The 20,235-nt window shown below is 35.9% G+C and overlaps 1 protein-coding gene across 6 annotated transcripts in view; it reads left to right on the top strand.

Moving 5' to 3' along the window:
- The window catches only part of LOC5575043 (basement membrane-specific heparan sulfate proteoglycan core protein), a 422,529-nt gene that overhangs the window by 283,651 nt on the left and 118,643 nt on the right, over window positions 1–20,235 (top strand). For 5 of the 6 annotated variants that reach the window (XM_021849439.1, XM_021849441.1, XM_021849440.1 and 2 more), the window contains 5 exons: window positions 11,991–12,101; window positions 12,306–12,425; window positions 18,315–18,431; window positions 19,784–19,897; window positions 20,076–20,215. In XM_021849439.1, the coding sequence (XP_021705131.1) occupies window positions 11,991–12,101; window positions 12,306–12,425; window positions 18,315–18,431; window positions 19,784–19,897; window positions 20,076–20,215 (602 nt within the window). The remainder of the gene's footprint in view (window positions 1–11,990; window positions 12,102–12,305; window positions 12,426–18,314; window positions 18,432–19,783; window positions 19,898–20,075; window positions 20,216–20,235) is intronic. The other variant, XM_021849443.1, reaches the window with a different exon arrangement.

Raw genomic sequence — 20,235 nt, 5'->3', positions numbered from 1 at the left:
TGCTTTTTGTATAATAGAAATTAAAAATAAAATCAGTTTAATCACTATTTTATCCATCTTGAACGGACCAAAGCAGTGCATATTTTTGATAAATTTTAACAGTGAAGATTAAAAAGGTAAAACTCACTACACGTAACTGTTTTTTTTTTCTTATATCTAGGTGTTCTGTGTTAGACTACACTATCATCCTAATTTGGTAAAACAAATTTAAGATTTTATTTACATTTTGTTAACAACATATTACATTTCATTTGCCGTAGCAGTTCAGATTTTTTACAGGTGAGTTGATTTCACCTGCTTATAAGAGAAAAAAAACGCTTTCAATTTACTTAACCTAACTTAACCTAAACATATAACGCATTAATCGTGACTATAGAAGATTGTAACGAATTTGCCTTGAATTATTAATTATATTATTTGACATTTGTTCCAACACACTTAAATAATTTTACGGATTCCTGTAAAAATCTCAACAGCTGAACAGTTCGGTGAAATAAATTAACAGAGTACGGTACATTTTTACAGTATTCGGTAAAAAATCACCGGAATCCGTAAAATTTCGACGGAATTACGGTGTTTTATTTCACCGAACTGTTCAGCTGTTGAGATTACGGTGGAATTCACCGTAAGAGCTTAGTGTGAATGTTTCAACATTGGATATTCTATGTAACTCATTGGTATTATACCAGCCTCAGAATCATTTTCAAAATTTTATTTTGAATTCTCTGAAGAGCTTTTTTTCTGGTATTACAACAGCTAGTCCATATTGGTACAGCATACAACATGGCTAGCCTGAAAATTTGTTTGAATATCAAAAGCTTGTTCTTAAGACAAAGTTTTGATTTTCTATTAATAAGGGGATAGATATAATTTACATATTTATTACATTTGGCTTGAATGCCCTCAATGTAATTTTTGAAAGTTAAATTCTTATCTAGCATGAGCCCTAGATACTTAACTTCATCTGACCAATTTATTGGAACCCCTCTCATCGTGACAACATGTCTACTTGAAGGTTTTAAATAAAGAGCTTTTGGTTTATGTGGGAATATTATCAGTTGAGTTTTGGAAGCATTAGGAGAAATCTTCCATTTCTGCAAGTATGAAGAAAAAACATCCAAACTTTTTTGCAATCGACTACAGATGACACGCAGGCTTCGTCCTTTGGCGGAGAGGCCTGTGTCATCCGCAAACAGAGATTTTTGACATCCCTGATGTAACTCAGGTAAGTCAGATGTGAAAATATTGTATAATATTGGTTCCAAAATGCTGCCTTGGGGAACACCAGCTCTTACAGGAAGTCTTCCAGATTTGGAGTTCTGATAGTTAACCTGAAGTGTACGATTTGACAGATAACTTTGAATTATTCTAACAATGTATGTTGGAAAATTAAAGTTTTTTTTTTATTTCACAATCAAACCTTCATGCCAAACACTGTCGAATGTTTTCTATGTCTAAAAGAGCAAGACCAGTAGAACAGCCTTCAGATTTGTTGAAACGAATCAAATTTGTTAAAAGTTGATGAGTGGTCGGATGTCCATGGCGGAATCCGAACTGTTCATTGGCAAAAATAGAATTTTCGTTTATGTTCAAAATAACCTTTTCAAAAAGTTTACTGATGGAGGAAAGCAAACTGATTGGACGATAGCTAAAAGCTTCTGTAGGATTTTTGTCTGGTTTTAAAATTGGAACAACCTTAGCATTTTTCCATTTGTCAGGAAAATATGCTAATTGAAAACATTTGTTAAATATATCAACTCAAAATGATAAGCTACTTTCTGGAAGTTTCTTGATGAGGATGTAGAAAATTCCATCATCGCCAGGAGCTTTCATATTTTTGAATTTTTTAATAATAGTTCTCACTTCTTCCAAATCAGCCTCACAGGCATTTTCGAAAACGTTCTCTTGATTGAGAATATTTTCGAAATCCTGAGTAACTTGATTATCAATTGGACTAGTAAGTCCTAAATTAAAATTGTGCGCCCTTTCAAACTGCATAGCAAATTTTTGAGTTTTTCACAATTAGTCAGTAATAATTTGTTTTCCTCTTTCAATGCCGGTATTGGCTTCTGAAGTTTTTTCAAAATTTTAGATAATTTCCAAAAGGGCTTTGAGCCAGGGTACAATTGAGAATTTTATTTTCAAAATTTTTGTTTCTTAATTGTGCAAAACGTTTCTTGATTTCTTTCTGCTAATCCTGCCACATAATTTTCATAGCAGGATCGTGAGTGCATTGAAATTGCCTTCTCCTCACGTTTTTAAGAAGGAGTTTAAGACCATCGTCTATAATCGCGGTTTCAAATTTTACTTCACATTTTGGGAATTGCAATGCTCCTGGCTTCAGCAATGGAATTTGTTAAAGTTTAAAGATCATCAATATCAATATCAATTTTTGTTTGTAAAGAAATGTTAACATCAAGATTAGAGCCAATATATGTTTCATATATATTCCAGTCGGCTCGAAAATAATTGAAAATGGAGCTGATAGGATTGAGAATCGCTTCATGGGATATTTGAAATGTTACAGGGACATGATCAGATTCAAAATCAGCATGAGTAACTAATTGGCTACAAAGATAACTAGAGTCGGTTAAGACCAAATCAATCGTAGAAGGATTTCTAGAAGAGGAAAAACATGTAGAGCTATCAGGGTATTGAATTGAGAAATATCCTGGTGAGCACTCATCAAATAAAATTCTGCCGTTGGAATTACTTTGAGAAAAAACACGTGAATGGTATTTTGACACAATAGATGAAGTTGGAGGAAAAATTAAACAGCTTTTTTCAATCCCTTGGTTCCAAGTTATTGCTCAAATTTAAAATTGAAATCTTAAAACAGAATGTTTTATCATTAAATTTTGGCGGAAATTTTGACAGAGGGTAAAACGATGAGTTGCATGATGCACTTTGGAACAAACAAATTGTGGTAAATATAGAGCCCAAAAAATGCATGTTACCAGAATCGAACTTCATCAATGTAATAACGTAATTCTCCATTGAGTTTTTCCTAAGATTTCTCACATTTTTTCCGGGATTTCATGAGGGTTATTTCTATCGATTTGCTTCAAGATTTGAACCTTTTAGCTTCTAGTTCAAGTGTATTGCCGTAGCTTTGCTATATACAACTCTCGCTTGCTCGATATTTCGTATCTCGATATTGAGTTAGAGAACCATATTAAAAGTTGGCTTTCATGGTTTCCTTGATGGCCCCTAGGATTGCAGTTGCACTGGTTTTGTGTTCTATAACTCAATACCTTCCTAACTCGATGGTGTCCCTCCGAAATGGAGTTATGGAGAGTTGACTGTTGCTCTTATCGCTCAATGTATGTAGTATTGAACCTTGCCAGCAAACCTGTTGCATCACTACGATGCTGAACTTGTGAACTTCCAATAAGTCGGAATCAATGCGAGTACCATGCCGACTTTTACGGGAAATTTTTATTACTTAAAATTTTGAAAAGCGCCCTGCTTTTCATTTTAGGTAAAATAAGTCCAAATATTAGGATGCTTTGTTTATAGGATGATCAATCTAAATAATAAAAAACAAAACTGAACATTAAAACTTTTGTGTTCTTGAGAAACATAAATATATCTGATTTGAAACAATATTCATTTGCTTCGATTTAATGTAATGTTGAGCTATTCGTAAATAGAATGGTCTGTACAGAACAACTGTCGCTAAATTCTTAACGTTCTAGGTTTGTCACTTCAGCTGTTTCATTCAATTTCCGCTCTCTATGGTTCGAAATCAATGAAGCAAGAGAAGCTGTTCGTTTGTAGAATCATCCCCAAAATGAACTAATTACATTTCAATACACGTGAATACATTTCAACTAATAAGGTGTAATGAGGGATGCATTTTTCATAATGATTAATTGAAACATAAATCAAATTGCAAGCCAAAAACTAGATATTTTACAATGAGGTCGAAGTCGGAAGACACAATCGTAGAAATAAAGTTTAGGGTAGACGTACGGAATTTGGTCAGCCAATCTTACTATGGCCTAAACTGGTGCTTCTACTTTAATATGATGTAGTCACAAAATACAAATTAAATTTATTTACGTGGTTTCAAATTCAATAAAAAATATTATACATAATTGGTGAAAGCCTCACCAGGAGAGACCCAAAACGTACATCATAAAGCCATGCATGCCAGCTTTCATGATCAAATTCGCATCCTTGAAAGCAGGAACAAAAAGACGGGAAATACTTTTCTTCTAGTCGATTGAATTACAGTGAATTGTTGTGTTTCTCACCCCCAGACGCAAACACTATGCACCAACAACTACAAAAAAACGACGACTGTTGTCGGATAACTGATGCTGCTTTGGCCCTCGTATAGTTGGATGCGCCTCGTCATGTTACCTAGCTGTTCTCAAATATAAGCTGATGGATGCTTTGCCGAAAGTGAACGTCGAAAGGCTCCGAACATCGAACGTGTGATGTACCTATGTGTGTATTTGATTCGGTAATGCCGATGATGTGCGCTGAGTTTCGACATAGGTTCCCGGCTCATGGCGGACAGATCACTGGTTAAAAAGATAATATTTTCTACCACAAGCAGATTGTACATTTGAAGAAATCTCTGGGTAACATATAAAATAAGAATGGCTCAGAGGCTTCTACTACACAATGATTCATATGTACTGAATGCAAAGAAATAATATAGAAGATAGTGAAGATGTCGAAGTCCTGATCTCCAGAGTAGTTTGGATAGTCTATGTTTGTCGAATAAATGTACTCCCAACTCCGTATTTCATTTTGGAAATGTACGTACACCAGAAAAAAATGTATGTTACATGCGTTATGCTTGTAGGAATTAAGGTTAGCTTGTAGATATAACAGACATGGAGCCTTCCTTAGCCGAGTGGTAATGTCTTTAGCTACAAAGCAAAGCTATGCTATAGGTAGCTGACCTCAACTATCCAACTAACATATTTACAGCAACCTCGTTTTGTATTTATTTTTGTTATGTTTTCAGAGTTTTTTGGGTAACCTAGACTATTATATAAAATCTACACCAATAGTGTTATCGTATTTATTAATTTTTGTAGGCGTAAAGACCATACGGATGCATTTTTGCCCTGACAAAGAAACTCAAATTTATAACCTTTACCTTAGTTACTGTCTGTTTTGTGCTGTTATTCTTGTTTATGGTGGATCCAACTTTCGATCGAGTCCTATTCGTTCGAATCCATGGCCCGCTCGACATTGCTGGCGTAAACGGGAACGCGAAACGTTTTTCGATCCAAGGTGTATTCGAATGTTAACAAGATTAGGGGTGTATATTGTATGCTAAGCAGTATGGAAAATATAGTGCGATGTATGAAATTTTGTGTCTTATATATACATATTGTGACGTAAAATAATGTTTGTCTCATTTTCCAAAAAGTAGAAACATACAAGTATGTTCCGTTTTTATCACGTTCCGATTTTGTCATGCTCCGATTTTGTCACGTTCCGATTTCGTCACCAAATTGTTCTGTTTTTATCAACAAACAAAAAAAGTTAGTTTTTTTTGTTGTTTAAAATGCTTACAATATAAACCAAATATCGTTTTGATTCATATTAAGGACAGCTTCAAATTCCGGACACTCTACTTTGTATGGGAAACATTTCTCACGAAATATTTCAATTTTTGCCGTTCAAAAGTTCCCACTTCCGAGACTTGATTTAATTAGCTTTTTCCATAAAAATTTATGCAAATTTGTAATGCTCAATTGACTCTTTAATGGTTCGACGATTTCTATTGATGATTTGACTTTTCTAATAATGATTTTATGAGCTGTCCGGAATTCGAATCAAAGTTTCTGGAATATGAGGCAAAAGTGAGGAAGCGTCCGAAATAAGAATCATGAAAAGGCCACTTATTTTGATTTATTTAAAATTATTCAAGTTGCGGAAGCATATTCTTTACTCATAATTCGAAAGTTAAGGGTTTCCGACGCTCGATAACGCTGAGGAATCATACAAGATGATTTATTTTGTATGGTATATGTTGAGTTATACTTCACTGAGGCCTTAAGTGTTCGTAATATGAATGAAAACGGTAGGGGGAGATCCCCCAGTGCCGGACAGCACCCAATACCGGACAAAGTCGAAACATTGAGAAATCATGGTCCAATTAAGATGGTGTATTAGTAGAAAAGAAAGCTATTATGTAGACTAATGTTTGAAATATGCATCCCTTTTTAAAAAAGTTGAAAAGTTTGAAAATCTTTAAAAAATTGACGTATCTTCTTAATTTTGAGCCTATTTAGTAATTATTTTGAACGCGAAAAAATACTTTGGATCCCGCAAGCATGATCGAACACAATCCTAATTTGATAGTATGAATGTATTTTGTACCACAATTGAAGTAAATATGGACAACTTACAATTTTGGTTAATCACCTCCTGTCCCTCAGTTTCGGACAGCTTGATTTGTCATATGATATCTTTGTAATTATTGCATCAGTGTCTCAAAATACTTTCATTTTTCATGGGTTCCGTCAAACATGCAATAACATTAAGAAGAATGAACATTCATAACAGCATCGTAAAATATGCTATTTTTCATCATATATGAAAGAGATTTTTGATAGGCATCTTGCAAACTAAGAAAAACTCAAATTATGTTTGTAAATGTTGCAAATGCATTGAATTGAAACTATTTCTATAGTGTAGACATTCAATGATGTTCAAATTTACAGAATTCGAGGCATTTCCAGATCGTGTCCGGTATTGGGTGCCACCTTTCAAGATCGATCAATTTGGTACTAAAATACATCTTCAAAACTCAATGTCAAAATTCATATTTATATTTTCAAATTTATTTTTGTACACGATAAAAATGATAATATTTATCATAAATGGGTAACACGAGCCCATCAAATCAATATTTTTCGAATTATGAATTTAGTGGCTTAAGTGTCCGGTACTGGGGGATCTCCCCCTACTTATTTTGAAGCAATTTAAATGTTTTTCAATAGCCTCAGGGTTAAATTTTCGACATTATGTTAGTGTTGAGCACCATCTTTATGACTGTGCATACATGGTAGGTGTCAAGTCATACACGATTCAACAAGGTTTGACTCCTTCCTATCCACTAATCAATTGGAGTTTAAAGATTTAGCATGGGCTCTGGACAAGATTAACCTTTCGGTCGTCGCGCGAATTTTTGTAACGCGAGTAGTCGCGCGTTGTACTTTGTACAACACCCTTGGTTTTGCGAATATCCTAGGAGTCTGACCACTTAGAAAGATGACGTCTTCGGCAAAATTGTTCAGTAGCTTAAGGACCATTATTATTATAGCCAAGAAATTCGGGATTTTGCCACTAGGCAGCGCTAGTGAGCATTAAACTTTTGTTTCTCAGATCTCATGATCCTGACCACTTAGAAAGATGACGTCTTCGGCAAAGACTATCATTGTTTGAGCTAGTTGATTCAAAATGTTGCCACTAGGCGGCACTAGTTAGCATAAAACATTTGTTTTGCAAATATCTTAGGAGCCTGATCACTTAGAAAGATGGTGTCTTCGGCAGAGTTGTTCAGTAGCTCAAATTCTTTCTTTGTTTAATCCTTGAAGTTCGAGAATTTGCAAAATAATGATAGTTCCAGAGCTTCTGAACAACTTAGCCGAAGGTGCCTGTCTAAAAAGTCGAGATTCTGCAGTATCCGCAAAACAAAAATGTCATGCTCACTAGCGCCGCCTGGTGGCAAAATACCCTATTTCTTGGCTCAAATATCATTATTTGAGCCAAGAAATAGCCCTTGAGCTACTGAACAACTTTGCCGAAGACACTATCTTTCTAAGTGGTCAGGCTCCTTAGATACCTGCAAACAAAAGTTTCATGCTCACTAGCGCCGCCTATAGGCAAAGTTCTGAATCAACTAGCCCGAAAAATGATAGTCCTTAACTTACTAAGTAACTTTGCCGAAGACGACATCCTTCTAAATAGTCAGGATCCTGCAATATCTGCAAAACAAAAGTAAAACTTCCATGCCCACTAGTGCCACCTAGCGGTCAAATTCCGAATTAAATGAGGTAGCATCAGATAGCGCTACACCTCCAGAACAACTTTAATAAAGATTCCAAGTGTCTATATTATCTGGATGTTAAAATATGATGATTTCAAACTGTGGTTTCCTCGAACCGTACATAGTGCGTTCATTATTAAGCGACTTCCATGTACATTTGTTGATTTTACCGTATTATAAAGGGCCACATTGTGAATAAAAACTGTCGAGTATTGTTCTTAAGAAGATTCTTGAGGAATACATTTTGGTTTGGTGTCGATAGATATCTTTGTTGCAAAATGATAGCATATATATCACAACTGTTGTACAAAGTACAACAGCGCGACAGCCCGAAGGTTAATGCATCCTTCAACGTTTGGGAGTTGCTCTGGCCACGTCCCAGTAAAAACTTAAGTTTGTAATTAGTTGAATACGTACTTGTGGGAGTTGCAAAGACCTCTCCTTTTTCTTTTATAACATGGCATCATAGAATTTTCAACGTGAATGTGATAGACATACATGTTGAGTTCTTTGTTATAAGAGATGAAAAGGGTAAGATCCCAATTTTTTTGGAAAACGGCAAGAGACATAACGAGACGAGTGTATTTTATTTTTAACCCTGTCATATTTTGGACATAATCTTTTATCTTTCAAACTCGATAGCAATGCAAATATTATAGCAAACAATTACGTCCTGTTCTAAGTGGTAGGGGATAGGGGTCCAGCAAAACTTAGCAATCAATTGAAAATTTTGGATTCTCCATACAATAAGTTTGCATCGGACTGCAATGACTGACCATTTGAGAAACCATTAATACTGGACGTTCCAACGTCACGAAATTAGATTTATTAAACAAAAAACTAGAACGTTAGTTTACTTTACTGCCAGCCAACTCGTGATCTAACTAGCGAGTGGCGTTTTTCTAGTATGGCGATTAGTGCATCCCAGTCGAAGTTGATATACCTTTGGCAATTCATTCCGATTTTGTCAACTGAAAATTGCCGATCGTGTTGATAAAAACGGAACATACCTGTAGGGGAAGTGATGGTAAAATGAACAGGGGTGGTAAAATGAACACCGTGCCTTTTACCGAGAAAAAACAAATTTCGATGAATTTTTATCACGCACGGACGATTTAGAGCATAAATCTGTGTGTTCGAGTTGATACGTAGGTCAATTGAAGGTTGGTTTGACTTGGTTTGACTTTATTAACGAGATTTTTAGCCCTAGGCTAGTTCATCTCGGGACCAACGGTTTTACTTCCCTTCCGAAGGAAGTCGTCACTATAACTTTTTACGTCATAAGTGACTATGTCGGGGATGGGATTCGATCCCAGGTCCTCGGCGTGAGAGGCGAGTGTTCTAACCACTACACCAGGTCCGTCCCCTGTAAGGTCAGGTCAATTGAAGTGAAAATATCAACGAAAACTAACATTTAAGAAAACCACGATTGAAAATTAGAACTGACGTAACTTTTAGCTCGGAAGACTTGAGGTTTTTCAGTGAGGTGAATATCGTTATGATATGATGTCAAACCTGATACCTTTAGAATTCTTTTTGAATGGATTACAATCATTAATGGATGTATTTTCGGTGGGGCAATGAAAATTTTCAGAAATATTTGTTTTGCTCACGTTTTTTACGTGGTGTTCATTTTACCACCAACCGCTGTTCATTTTACCCACATAGTGCAGGTAAAATGAACATTTGCATCGCCTTTTGATAGCGATTAAAATATGTGAAAATTTAGCTATTTTAGTCTGAATCCATGTCGCTGCTATAGATAATATCCCAATTTTGATGTTGTGCGATAGAACTATACAAATTCCTCGTTTTTTTAGCAGAAACAAGATGATTTCCTTAAGGTGTTCATTTTACCACCCCTTCCCCTATTTGTAATTCTGAATAATGTAGCCCGTGAGAACAATCTTTCTACAGGTTATATATTCAAAAGGTTTCTATGCTATTGAAACGTGAACTCCTAAAGGTTGGAAAACTCTAAACACCATCAACAACAGGTGAAAGCGCGGGATAAAACGAGAATGCAAAAAGTTTCCCATTTGCTGTTCACCCAGAGCAAAACTCACCAGGGTTTAGTTTAGTGGTGCAAAACCGTAAGATGGCAGTGCTTGATGCTGGTAGTGGCATGGTCGGCCAATTAAATGTCGATATTGATCTTTTGGTACATCAATTTGCACAGTCATAAAGATATGTCACATACCAATATAACAGCAGCATACGGTATGGTGCATGTTCTATCCCCTCAACACCGCTTGAAAAAGGAGTAGCCGGCACAAGTTTTGGCACGGTGATTTTTATTTGTTCCCTACTCAGTTCGGTAATATGAAGAGACTTTTAGATCAATTCGAAACCAAACTGCCACTGGTTTTCCGTTGTCAAAGTGTTTTTTAGGCCACTTGATGCCTCTGGTCAAAATCATTCTCTTGCTGCTGTACGAGCTCTTTGGCTGTTAAATTTGACGAAAAGCACTATCCGAGGCTGGAAATGCCAATCAAACAGTGTTTGAAGTAGAAGCTGAGAGCACCAGCTAAGCTAATTTCAACGAGTGTAGAGTTCTAATTTGCACATCAGAGAACAAATGTACCTTAAGACCACTTACACTCTAGTCTACTGTACATATAATTGCATAGTTAACATAAATGTCAATGTGATGTAGATGCCTCGCTATACACATCTACACATAAGTTCAACATGAAAACTATTGGCCAATCACATTACGAATTTGAATGAAATTACATATTTTTTTGTTCCCAATTTTTTTTTCTGCGCTCTAATATAATACAAATTACAGTCAAGTCTCCTATTGGAAGCTGCCACCCTCTTTACTTTGCCGCTATTGCTCAGCTATCGTACAATCGATTCAGGTGAAATTCGGTAGGTAATAAGATCGCTCTCAACCTCATACGAGAAGTTCAACCCTTTTAAAAATTGCTCTACCCATAACTGCATATTTGTAACATTCGACAAAAGTAGGCATTGAGTAAATGGAATACCAAGTGTGCATTTAATGGCAGTATGGGAGGAAACTAAAATTTCTAAAAAAAAACAGGAACTCAAAAATGCTTATTTGAGGTTGAAATTATGTACAGCTAATGTTGCCAATAGGGTGGATATTCAGAAAATAATTCAGATCGAAATTTCAATAAGAGGCTCATATATAATCTCAATGTGACTGTTATGCGGTTATTATTACCAGTGTGACAAAGCAACTTGGTATTTTTTTTCGAATTTTCTAGAAAAATCTCACAAATTTCAGTAAGTTGATCGAAAGTATTTATCATTTGATGACTCTCCATGGTATTAACTCCAATTTGTCAAATATGTCGAATGTGACTGTTTTGCAGTTACCCATTAAAAACTGCTGAGAAATTGCGGTGGGTGGCTGGGAAGTGGGTGGCTGCGTCTTATAGGAGACCCGACTGCATGTTTCGAAATCTAATATCTATACATAGTAGGAAAAGCTATGAAGCCATTTTACCATAAGACGACTGTTTGATTACATTTTCCGCACTCTCTAGCACCAAAGCTCTAGCAACCAACCTCGAAAGCCACAATCAAAATGGACTGAGTGACACCCATTTCCTCGGTTGTTCCCGCCAAACAGCATCAGGGAGTATCATTTTGCATTAGGAATGCGTCATGTGTAGACAAAACATCCACCAAAGACCAACAAATTACATAAGCTCATAAAGTTATGACCGAGTGGGAAGCTGTTGAGATCTTTTATCCGTGAAAGTTGTTCGTTATTATTCGTGATTCGCACGTACGGCGTGTTCTCTCCATTCTTTTGGACGTTTTCTATGCAACACAAACGAATGTGGCGCCAAAATGTCAATAATCCCTAACAGAATATACAAGTAGTATCAAATACATGAAAATCCTCTGTAACAGTTTGCAGCGCCTATCAAGCCCAACAGTCCTTGATATCTTTATAACATCGAGATTTTCTCTCCTTTTTTCCTTACAGACTGCACTGATGAGGAGTTCACGTGCCAAGATGGAAGTTGTATTCCTATAGAAAACCAATGTGATGGCCATAAGGATTGCGACCAGGGCGAAGATGAGCTTGAGTGTCTAAGTAAGTTTTCAAAGCAGCTTTGTATCCTCTTTCGATAAATGTATTCATTTGTCATTCATTTGTTACTTGATTGTAACGTTTTTCGTTGTCATTGGTGCACATTTTCTGTTTATCATAATTTGGCCTCATTCAAAATCTATCCAAAATTTCGCTGTGCACTTTCTAATTCGGAACATTTAAATTCATTGCATGCCTGAACACAAGAACAAGAATGTGCATCAACTGAGTTCCAATGCAACAATGGCCATTGCATTTCGAAAGACAATGTATGCGACGGAATCAAACATTGTCCAGACGAAGAAGACGAGGATTGTGAATTCGAAGGTATAACAATAACACAATATCAAAATTTACAACACACGGTTTGCTCTGACGGAAATCAGAGTTATGGGTAAAGATATTCCAATTTCCGAATCTTTTTTTTTTGTGATCAACGTATTATCTTACAAAATATTTTATTGCAGCGTTTTTCAAAGTATGATTTGTGTCTCACTCACATGGGTCCCAAAAGATTGTCAATTTGATGCATTCATTTATGAATATTTTTTATTGTCAAACATTATCTAATCCAGAAAATAGAATCTCAATTGTTACTCTGATAATTAAAGAAAATTTCGCTTCGATTTTGAACGAGATAGAAAAATATCATCTTCTCCAAATTTTGCTCACAGGTACTTGAAAGACTGCAAAATCATTACTATTATTTTTTTGAGGTGCTCATAGTTGAGATACAAGGCATACAAAATAGCTAATTTTAAGATGAAAAACTCAAATAACATGAAAACCATAAGAAATACAACTTTGGTATGTTCAGCAAAGTTGTAGAAAATGATAAGTATAAAAACTTTGTAGAACATAGTAGGCCAATAAAACTAAAAAATAAAACACTTAAGAGCAAAAACACGATTTTTTATTGAAAATACTTAATTATCTCGGCTCTTAAGCAAAACCGAGAAAAAGTTTGTTCGGCAAAGTTGTTTCTATGATCATTTGCTACAACTTTGCTGAACATACCAACTTGCGATTCGTTAAAATAAAAAAAAGTTGGCGTATACGTCATTCTTGCGATCACCGTAAACAAATTTTGATCCGTACATTTTGTAGTACTAAAAATTCTGAACATATTCTCAGAAGAAATTATGGCTCTAAAATCAATAAATCTTGACGTAAACCTCATGTCCGCCTAAATTAGCTTCCTGGACCAGTGTACAATGCTATCAAGATTACCGTGTCTGCTCGGGAAAGCTTCCAATTGAGAGTACTTGCATCATATGGTAAAATTTTCAATAGTTGTCTTTAAACAAATGTGCACGCTGAGCATCGCTGCATTGAAGGAAATTGGAATATCGATACCAGGTTTAAAATTGACCCATATTCTGCAAATAACACTGATCACACATGTTTACGCCCTCGCCGTCGCACTTGGAATTACTCACAAGGGAAGAGCATGCAGCTGATGTTCTGTCCGCTAGGAAAGTTTACTTGTCACGATCATTCGTGCATTTCAATAATTGGCCGTTGCGATGGGAAAGTAGACTGCCCTAGGGACAGAGCCGACGAGGAGGAATGTCGTAGGTTTTTCTTCCAACTAACCAGCTAACTATATCAACCGTCATTTCGATTGTAGAATCCATGTTTAACGATACATTTTTCGGCGTTTACTCTTTCTGCTCCTAACCTTCCACATTTGCTGCTACTGCCTGCGTTTGACTCACTTTGTACCATCGGAAAAGCATGTCCCAGAAATACCTGGCAGTGCGATTACGGACAGTGTATTCCACTGGAGCAGAAATGCGACGGAAACATCGATTGCCCTGACGATATATCCGACGAACGTAACTGCCCTAGTAAGCCCAGTGTAGAACCAGGGAATAATACATGAGACTGCATGTCATTTTCTGTAGTATTGCATTCAGTAGGCACGGCTATTTCTCCAAGCTTTTTTATTTATCAATTGTGCTTTTGATGCGTTTTCAAGTTGTAAACTCGATTTTGCATGTCGCTGTCAAGTAGATTAGAACCGAAACCAGCAAATCGACGATGGTGAGTAAGTAAGTGCAAAAATTGAAAGAATTTCCCATATATTGATTCTTTTTATATGATGCAAATTAAATCGATTCACAGATGATACAGCGGATAACTGTTAATTGGTAAATTTTGCAATAGCAGCGAAACGTGTATTTAGCACATCCATGAGAAGGACGTCCAGCTCATTCAAAGTCACGTTCTCATGCAAAAAAGCGAAAAATGGCAATGCATTGCACTAGCTGAAACAAGTTGTTATTTTTAGTGATTGTAATAACTAAATTATGCTGTTTGGATGTTCAACCAATAACGATTCTGTTTGTGCAAACGTCCAATATATATACTCTTACCTTACCATGATTCCAACACATGTATGAAACTAATAGAGCGTATTTTATTCAATAAATATAACCAGAAGTTCTTGTGCCTCCGCCATGGCAGGACGGCTAGAAAGTCGGTCGTGTTTTACTTCTTTTTATACCAATTATCACACAACGTAATTAGGGTCCAATCCGCTGCGCGATCATAATTTGGTGCCGTGACCAAACACTCGATACTTGCGGATACAAATTTTGTTCAATGTAGCCGTGCGACGTTCTCAAAACAAGTGTCGATAGCGAAGAAGCAAAGTGAATGATGCCGTCGACTGCAAGCCATTCCTGTCACTCCCAGCTACGATGGTGTGGCCTCGTATAGGTAGCCATCTGGCAAAAGTGTGTACGTTCTCGATCCACCGTGAACTGCAGATAGTTCTTGTCGGGAAACACACTTTCATCAAACGGCGAGCTGATGTATCGGATTCTTGACAAGTTACCGCATTCACATTGCTGTTATCCACATATTGAAGGAAGAACCAGGCATGAGGATACAATGATTTACCTGCTGGAATCGCATTTCAAAAGGCATCCGAACCGTATGATCGGATTAGACATAATCTCGTATAATTTCACCTCGACTCCCGGACAACCGGTTCAGTTTGAGCTACATTTTTGAAGTGTTCTGGCAACACTGAGCCGATCGGATCCGATCGTACTCGACCCGAGCAGCATCAGCTGTGCGATGCTGGTCTGATAGAAAGCGAAAGTGAATTTCGAGGTCAGATCTGTTTTGCTAGGCTTGAAGAGCAGAAGTGCCAGAGAATAAAGATTAGTATACGTTCAGTAGTTGTTTTCGGAACATAATTTGTAATGTGTTAGATGATTGTGCCTATGTTCATGTCCTGCTGAAAGTTAAAAGTTAAATAAAAGTGCATGCTAATACTTACCTGTATGTCGATGTTGAGTGGAAATTGTGTATCACCGCTGCTGGAACCCTGAAAGAGAAGAAAACTATAAACTTACCTGTGCCTGTTCGCTCGCTACTGCCTCGACCGCCGTTTGCCTGTGGGTGGAAGAAATTGAACGAGAAAGACAACACAACGTAGGGACTTCGCAATCAGTTTTTTTGTGGTAAGATCGACCATAAAATTGGTGCCGTGACCAGGATCAAATTATGATCGCGCAGCGGATTGGACCCTAATTACGTTGTGTGATAATTGGTATAAAAAGAAGTAAAACACGACCGACTTTCTAGCCGTCCTGCCATGGCGGAGGCACAAGAACTTCTGGTTATATTTATTGAATAAAATACGCTCTATTAGTTTCATACATGTGTTGGAATCATGGTAAGGTAAGAGTATATATATTGGACGTTTGCACAAACAGATTCTAAATGTCTTGTTGTTATTTTTTCTTCTTAGAACATTTCATAACCACATTAACCACTCCAAGAAATTCACCACAAGTATTTTAAAAGTTCTTCGATTTTTTGAATTATTTGACCAAGAATGTCACGAACGATATTTCTACGAACTTCTCTAGATATTTTTTTATAATATTTCAGATATTTCGTGAAAAAACATCCTTAGTTCGTCTAAAGAACATTTCAGGTATTCTGCCGAAAATTTATTTGCATTTATCTATAAAATGTATTCAAAGATTTCTACAAAAGTTCGTCCATAGATACACTTTCTCTTTCATTAATAAATTCTTCAGAAAATTCGTAGCAGTATGTTTAGAGCAACTCCTAGTTTAACTTTTAGAAGTATCATGAAAAATCTTGGAAGAATTGGTGCAAAAAATACTGGAAACTGAATTATAGCTTTTGGTGACTAGAGTCGATCCACTTCCCACAATGGTGAGACATGTAGAAAAAAACTTTAAAAGAATGTAAGCCGCTTCTTGGAGATAACACTAGCCGCCTCAAAGTTTCTAATCTAGTTCTACCAAGAATTAAAGGCTTGCCAAAAATTCGCAAACCTAGCAATGAAATGAGAGAAATTATATCAGCAGAAGCGTCTCCTACACACAAACTTGCAAAGTGGCTGGTTAAGGAATTCCAATCCATGCCCAAACCTTTTGAAAGCACTTCAGTTAACAATACTCAGGAGTTTGCAAGCCAACTTCAGGCTTCTGGGTATATTCAAGATGATGATATTATGGTTTCTTTTGATGTTAAAGCATTATTTCCTAGTGTGCCAGTTAAAGAAGCCATAAACCTTTTGGAAGAATGGCTACTTAACCAACACAATGAGTCAATTTGGAAAAACAAAGTTCGGTATTATATCAAATTAACCCGACTTTGTATGGAAGAGAACTATTTTAGCTTCCGTGGTAATTTTTATAAACAGACAAAAGGTGCACCTATGGGCAATCCATTGTCTCCGTTTTTGAGCGAGTTGTTTATGGCCAATTTTGAAAGCATTTTGAAAAAGAAAGAATTATTACCACAGCGTTGGTGGAGATATGTAGATGATGTGTTTAGCATTATCAAAAAGGATTATTTGCCAAAAATTTTAGAAGCAATTAACAGTATCCACAAAGATATAAAATTTACTCATGAAGAGGAAAAGGGAAATAAACTACCTTTGGATTTGCTAATTACTAGGGAATCGTCGCACTTTGAATTTGAAATTTACCGGAAACCAACTAATACTATGCGAGTTATTCCGAGTACTTCCAACCACACTTATCAACATAAAATGGCGGCTTTTCATCATATGATACATATGATGCAAACCCTTCCTTTAAGTAAAATTGGAAAATCAAAAGAACTGGATTTGTTTTTGAGACGACTAGGCTTAACGGATATAGGAATAGTACTATACAAGCAGTAATAGATAAGAGGGCAAGGGAAAAATATAGAAAAAGTATGATAACACTTACTGCCGAAAAAGAGAATTTAAAAAGAGTAGCGGTGAATGTTGATAGCAAGATTACAAAGCCTTTGGCTAAGAAATTTCGAAAATATGGAGTAGATTTGGTTTTCAGCAGTAGTCAGCTAAAATCTAGATTATGATCAACAAAGGATAAAATTAATAAACTGAATAGAGCAGGAATATATAAAATTTCATGCCTCCATTGTAATAAAATCTATATAGGACTCGATTGCAGGACTCGATTTTTACAGCACTCGTCGTAATTATCCTACTCGGCAATCCTCGTAGGATAAATTTACGGCTCGTGCTGTAAAAATTATCATTCTGCAACTTATTCCGTAAACTACTATTCTGTAGAAAAATCTGAAAAAACCTTGCAGGAACTGTATATACATTTCTCAAGCACTTTCTTAAGAAACTCCTGCTAGATTATTTCGGGAAGTTATGGTAAATACGACAAGAAGTTTTTAAAGCAATTGCTGGGAGAATTTTTCGCAGTAATGCCAGGAGTTAGTTCAGGACGAAGAAGTGATGCCTGGAATAATGATGGACGAAATGAAATAGGTTTGTCAAACTTCTTGGTGGGATACTAAAATGAAATCGTCAGGGAAATCTTGAAATAACTCAAATAATTCCTGTAGTTAGAAAAAAATTGAAAAGATTTCTTAGGGTGGTACCCTTAGAGGAAAATGCTTGGAGGTCCCCTACGTGAAATTTCTTGTTGAAGCCTGGAAAAATTCCTTTATTTAATATTATTTCTCATCGTTGTTCTTCATTGTTTATTCAGTGCTATTTTGTACAGAATGATTTATTTTGATTTTGAAATTTTTGAAGGTTTTGTTATTGATGACATAAAACAATCTCGGCATCAATTTTAATATTATCTGTTCTTCTCCTGAAATATTCTTAGTGAGAAATTTACTCTATCAAAACTTTTTTTATTGAGAATTTGTTAATCTGATTCGGAACACAAAATTCAACATCATTTCCAGGCGACGAATGTGGTGATCACCAATTTAAATGCGTATCGGATGAGTTTTGCATCCCGATACAATATCGATGTAACAGACGACTGGACTGTTATGATGGGTCAGACGAAAAAGGTTGCGGTAAGTTTCTCATCAAATTGACTTATTTTTGTATGTTGAGCTGCCGTTCTATGTCTGCTCTGTGATGTATCGCTCTTGTGGTGAAAGTTCAACTTCAACGCAACTTTTAAAAATATGAAATTCCGTGTGCTGTGTTTCAGAAGGATTCAAAAGATTTGAGATTATATAAAATAGTGTTAGATGAAAAAATATTGAAACAAGTAGTAGCTTATACTGCAACTCAAAGTATCCATGTTTTGAATCTATGAATACCGTTTATAATAGCACAACATCAAAAACAAATTTAAAAAAAATAATGTACCGTAATCCGGGGTAACATTGATCAGTTTTTATGATATTTCTTAAATATTTAATTCAAAAATGCAAATGTTCTGAGTTTTATATTTTTAAAACAAGTACTGCCACCCATAGCTCGTGACTACATACTGTATTTTGTGTTTTGAAAGATTTAAGCATGTTTACAAAAATGTTTTATGTGATTTTTTCATTTAGCTGATATGGGGTAACATTGATCATCCATGTAAACAACGTTCGGTAATATTGAACATGTCGTTACTTACTTAAATCATGGCCCCTGAAGCCGAATATGATGTCCAAACGCTTACATCTCATTTACTTTTTGAGTTAATTTTAAATTAAAAACACCTCAAACTGCGAAATACGCCTAAAGGTAGGCAATTTCCTAAGGTAATTTTACATTCTTAACAGTAATTCGTTAATGTTGCCTAATTGAACATACTTATAAAAGTTTTGACAGCGGAATCGTTTTGGGCGATGCCATTTTTAGTGAGAACCGCATTTTCCTTGCTCATATCGCTTGCAGAACCTATGTGAGACATGAATCTTCGGTAGTGTCATCCTTAACCATTGAAATCATTGTTTCGCAAACTTGACAAATTTACCCATAAAGTTAACGCATTTTTTGCAAAAAATCTCAATTTTTAATAGCTCATTAATATAAGAAAGAGAAGCAACATTCATGCTTTGGAAATGTTTCATCAATAAATGATGATACCAACTTTTTACGAGGTGAGTCATTCCGATCAATGTTACCCCGCTGATCAATGATACCCCGGATTACGGTACTTGTAAATCCACGTATTGTGATTCGCACTTATTCATAAAATTTATCTCATACGTATTTAAAATTAATCATGCTTCAGTAACTGTTGAGCTTTCTCGCTTTTGTCTTTGTCTACTATGTATTAGGTATTACCTAAGTACAATAACTTCTCTACTCTTTAACACCATTACAACTCACAACTATTGCTCATCATAATCGATTTGGTTTGATAACGTGTGTTTGGCTGTCGAACTCCTGCATGGAATGTCCCCAAAACTGCATGCAACAGAAATATGTAACACAGACGACTTCCACTGCGACAATGGCTATTGCATTCCCATGAGTCAACGCTGTGACAAATTTCACCAGTGCAGCGATGGCAGTGACGAAAAGGGTTGTAGAAGTACGTTCAAATGTTTCTATCTTATGTTACGATTGTTATTTATTTATTTTTAAGTTTTACATCCACACTTTCATCGAATACACTTGATTTGTTTGTTATTTTTGTATTATTATTTCAAATACCACGATTTAATATTTTGTTTTTTTTTTGTCTCTGTACTTATGATTTGTTTTCGTAGCTGAAACATGTAGCACTAATGAGTTTACCTGCCTCAATGGAGAATGCATCGATAGTCAGGATTACTGCAATGGCCGCATAGACTGTGCGGATGGTTCCGATGAAAGCGGCTGCTCCCGGAAATGTGATGATCGTTATGAGGTTTATGACAGCTCCGCAAA

This window comes from Aedes aegypti, chromosome 3 (assembly GCF_002204515.2).
Source record: "Aedes aegypti strain LVP_AGWG chromosome 3, AaegL5.0 Primary Assembly, whole genome shotgun sequence".
In the NCBI taxonomy this organism is placed as follows: domain Eukaryota; kingdom Metazoa; phylum Arthropoda; class Insecta; order Diptera; family Culicidae; genus Aedes; species Aedes aegypti.
The sequence above is the reverse complement of the archived record's forward strand: the minus strand, read 5'-3'. Positions and strand labels throughout refer to the sequence as shown.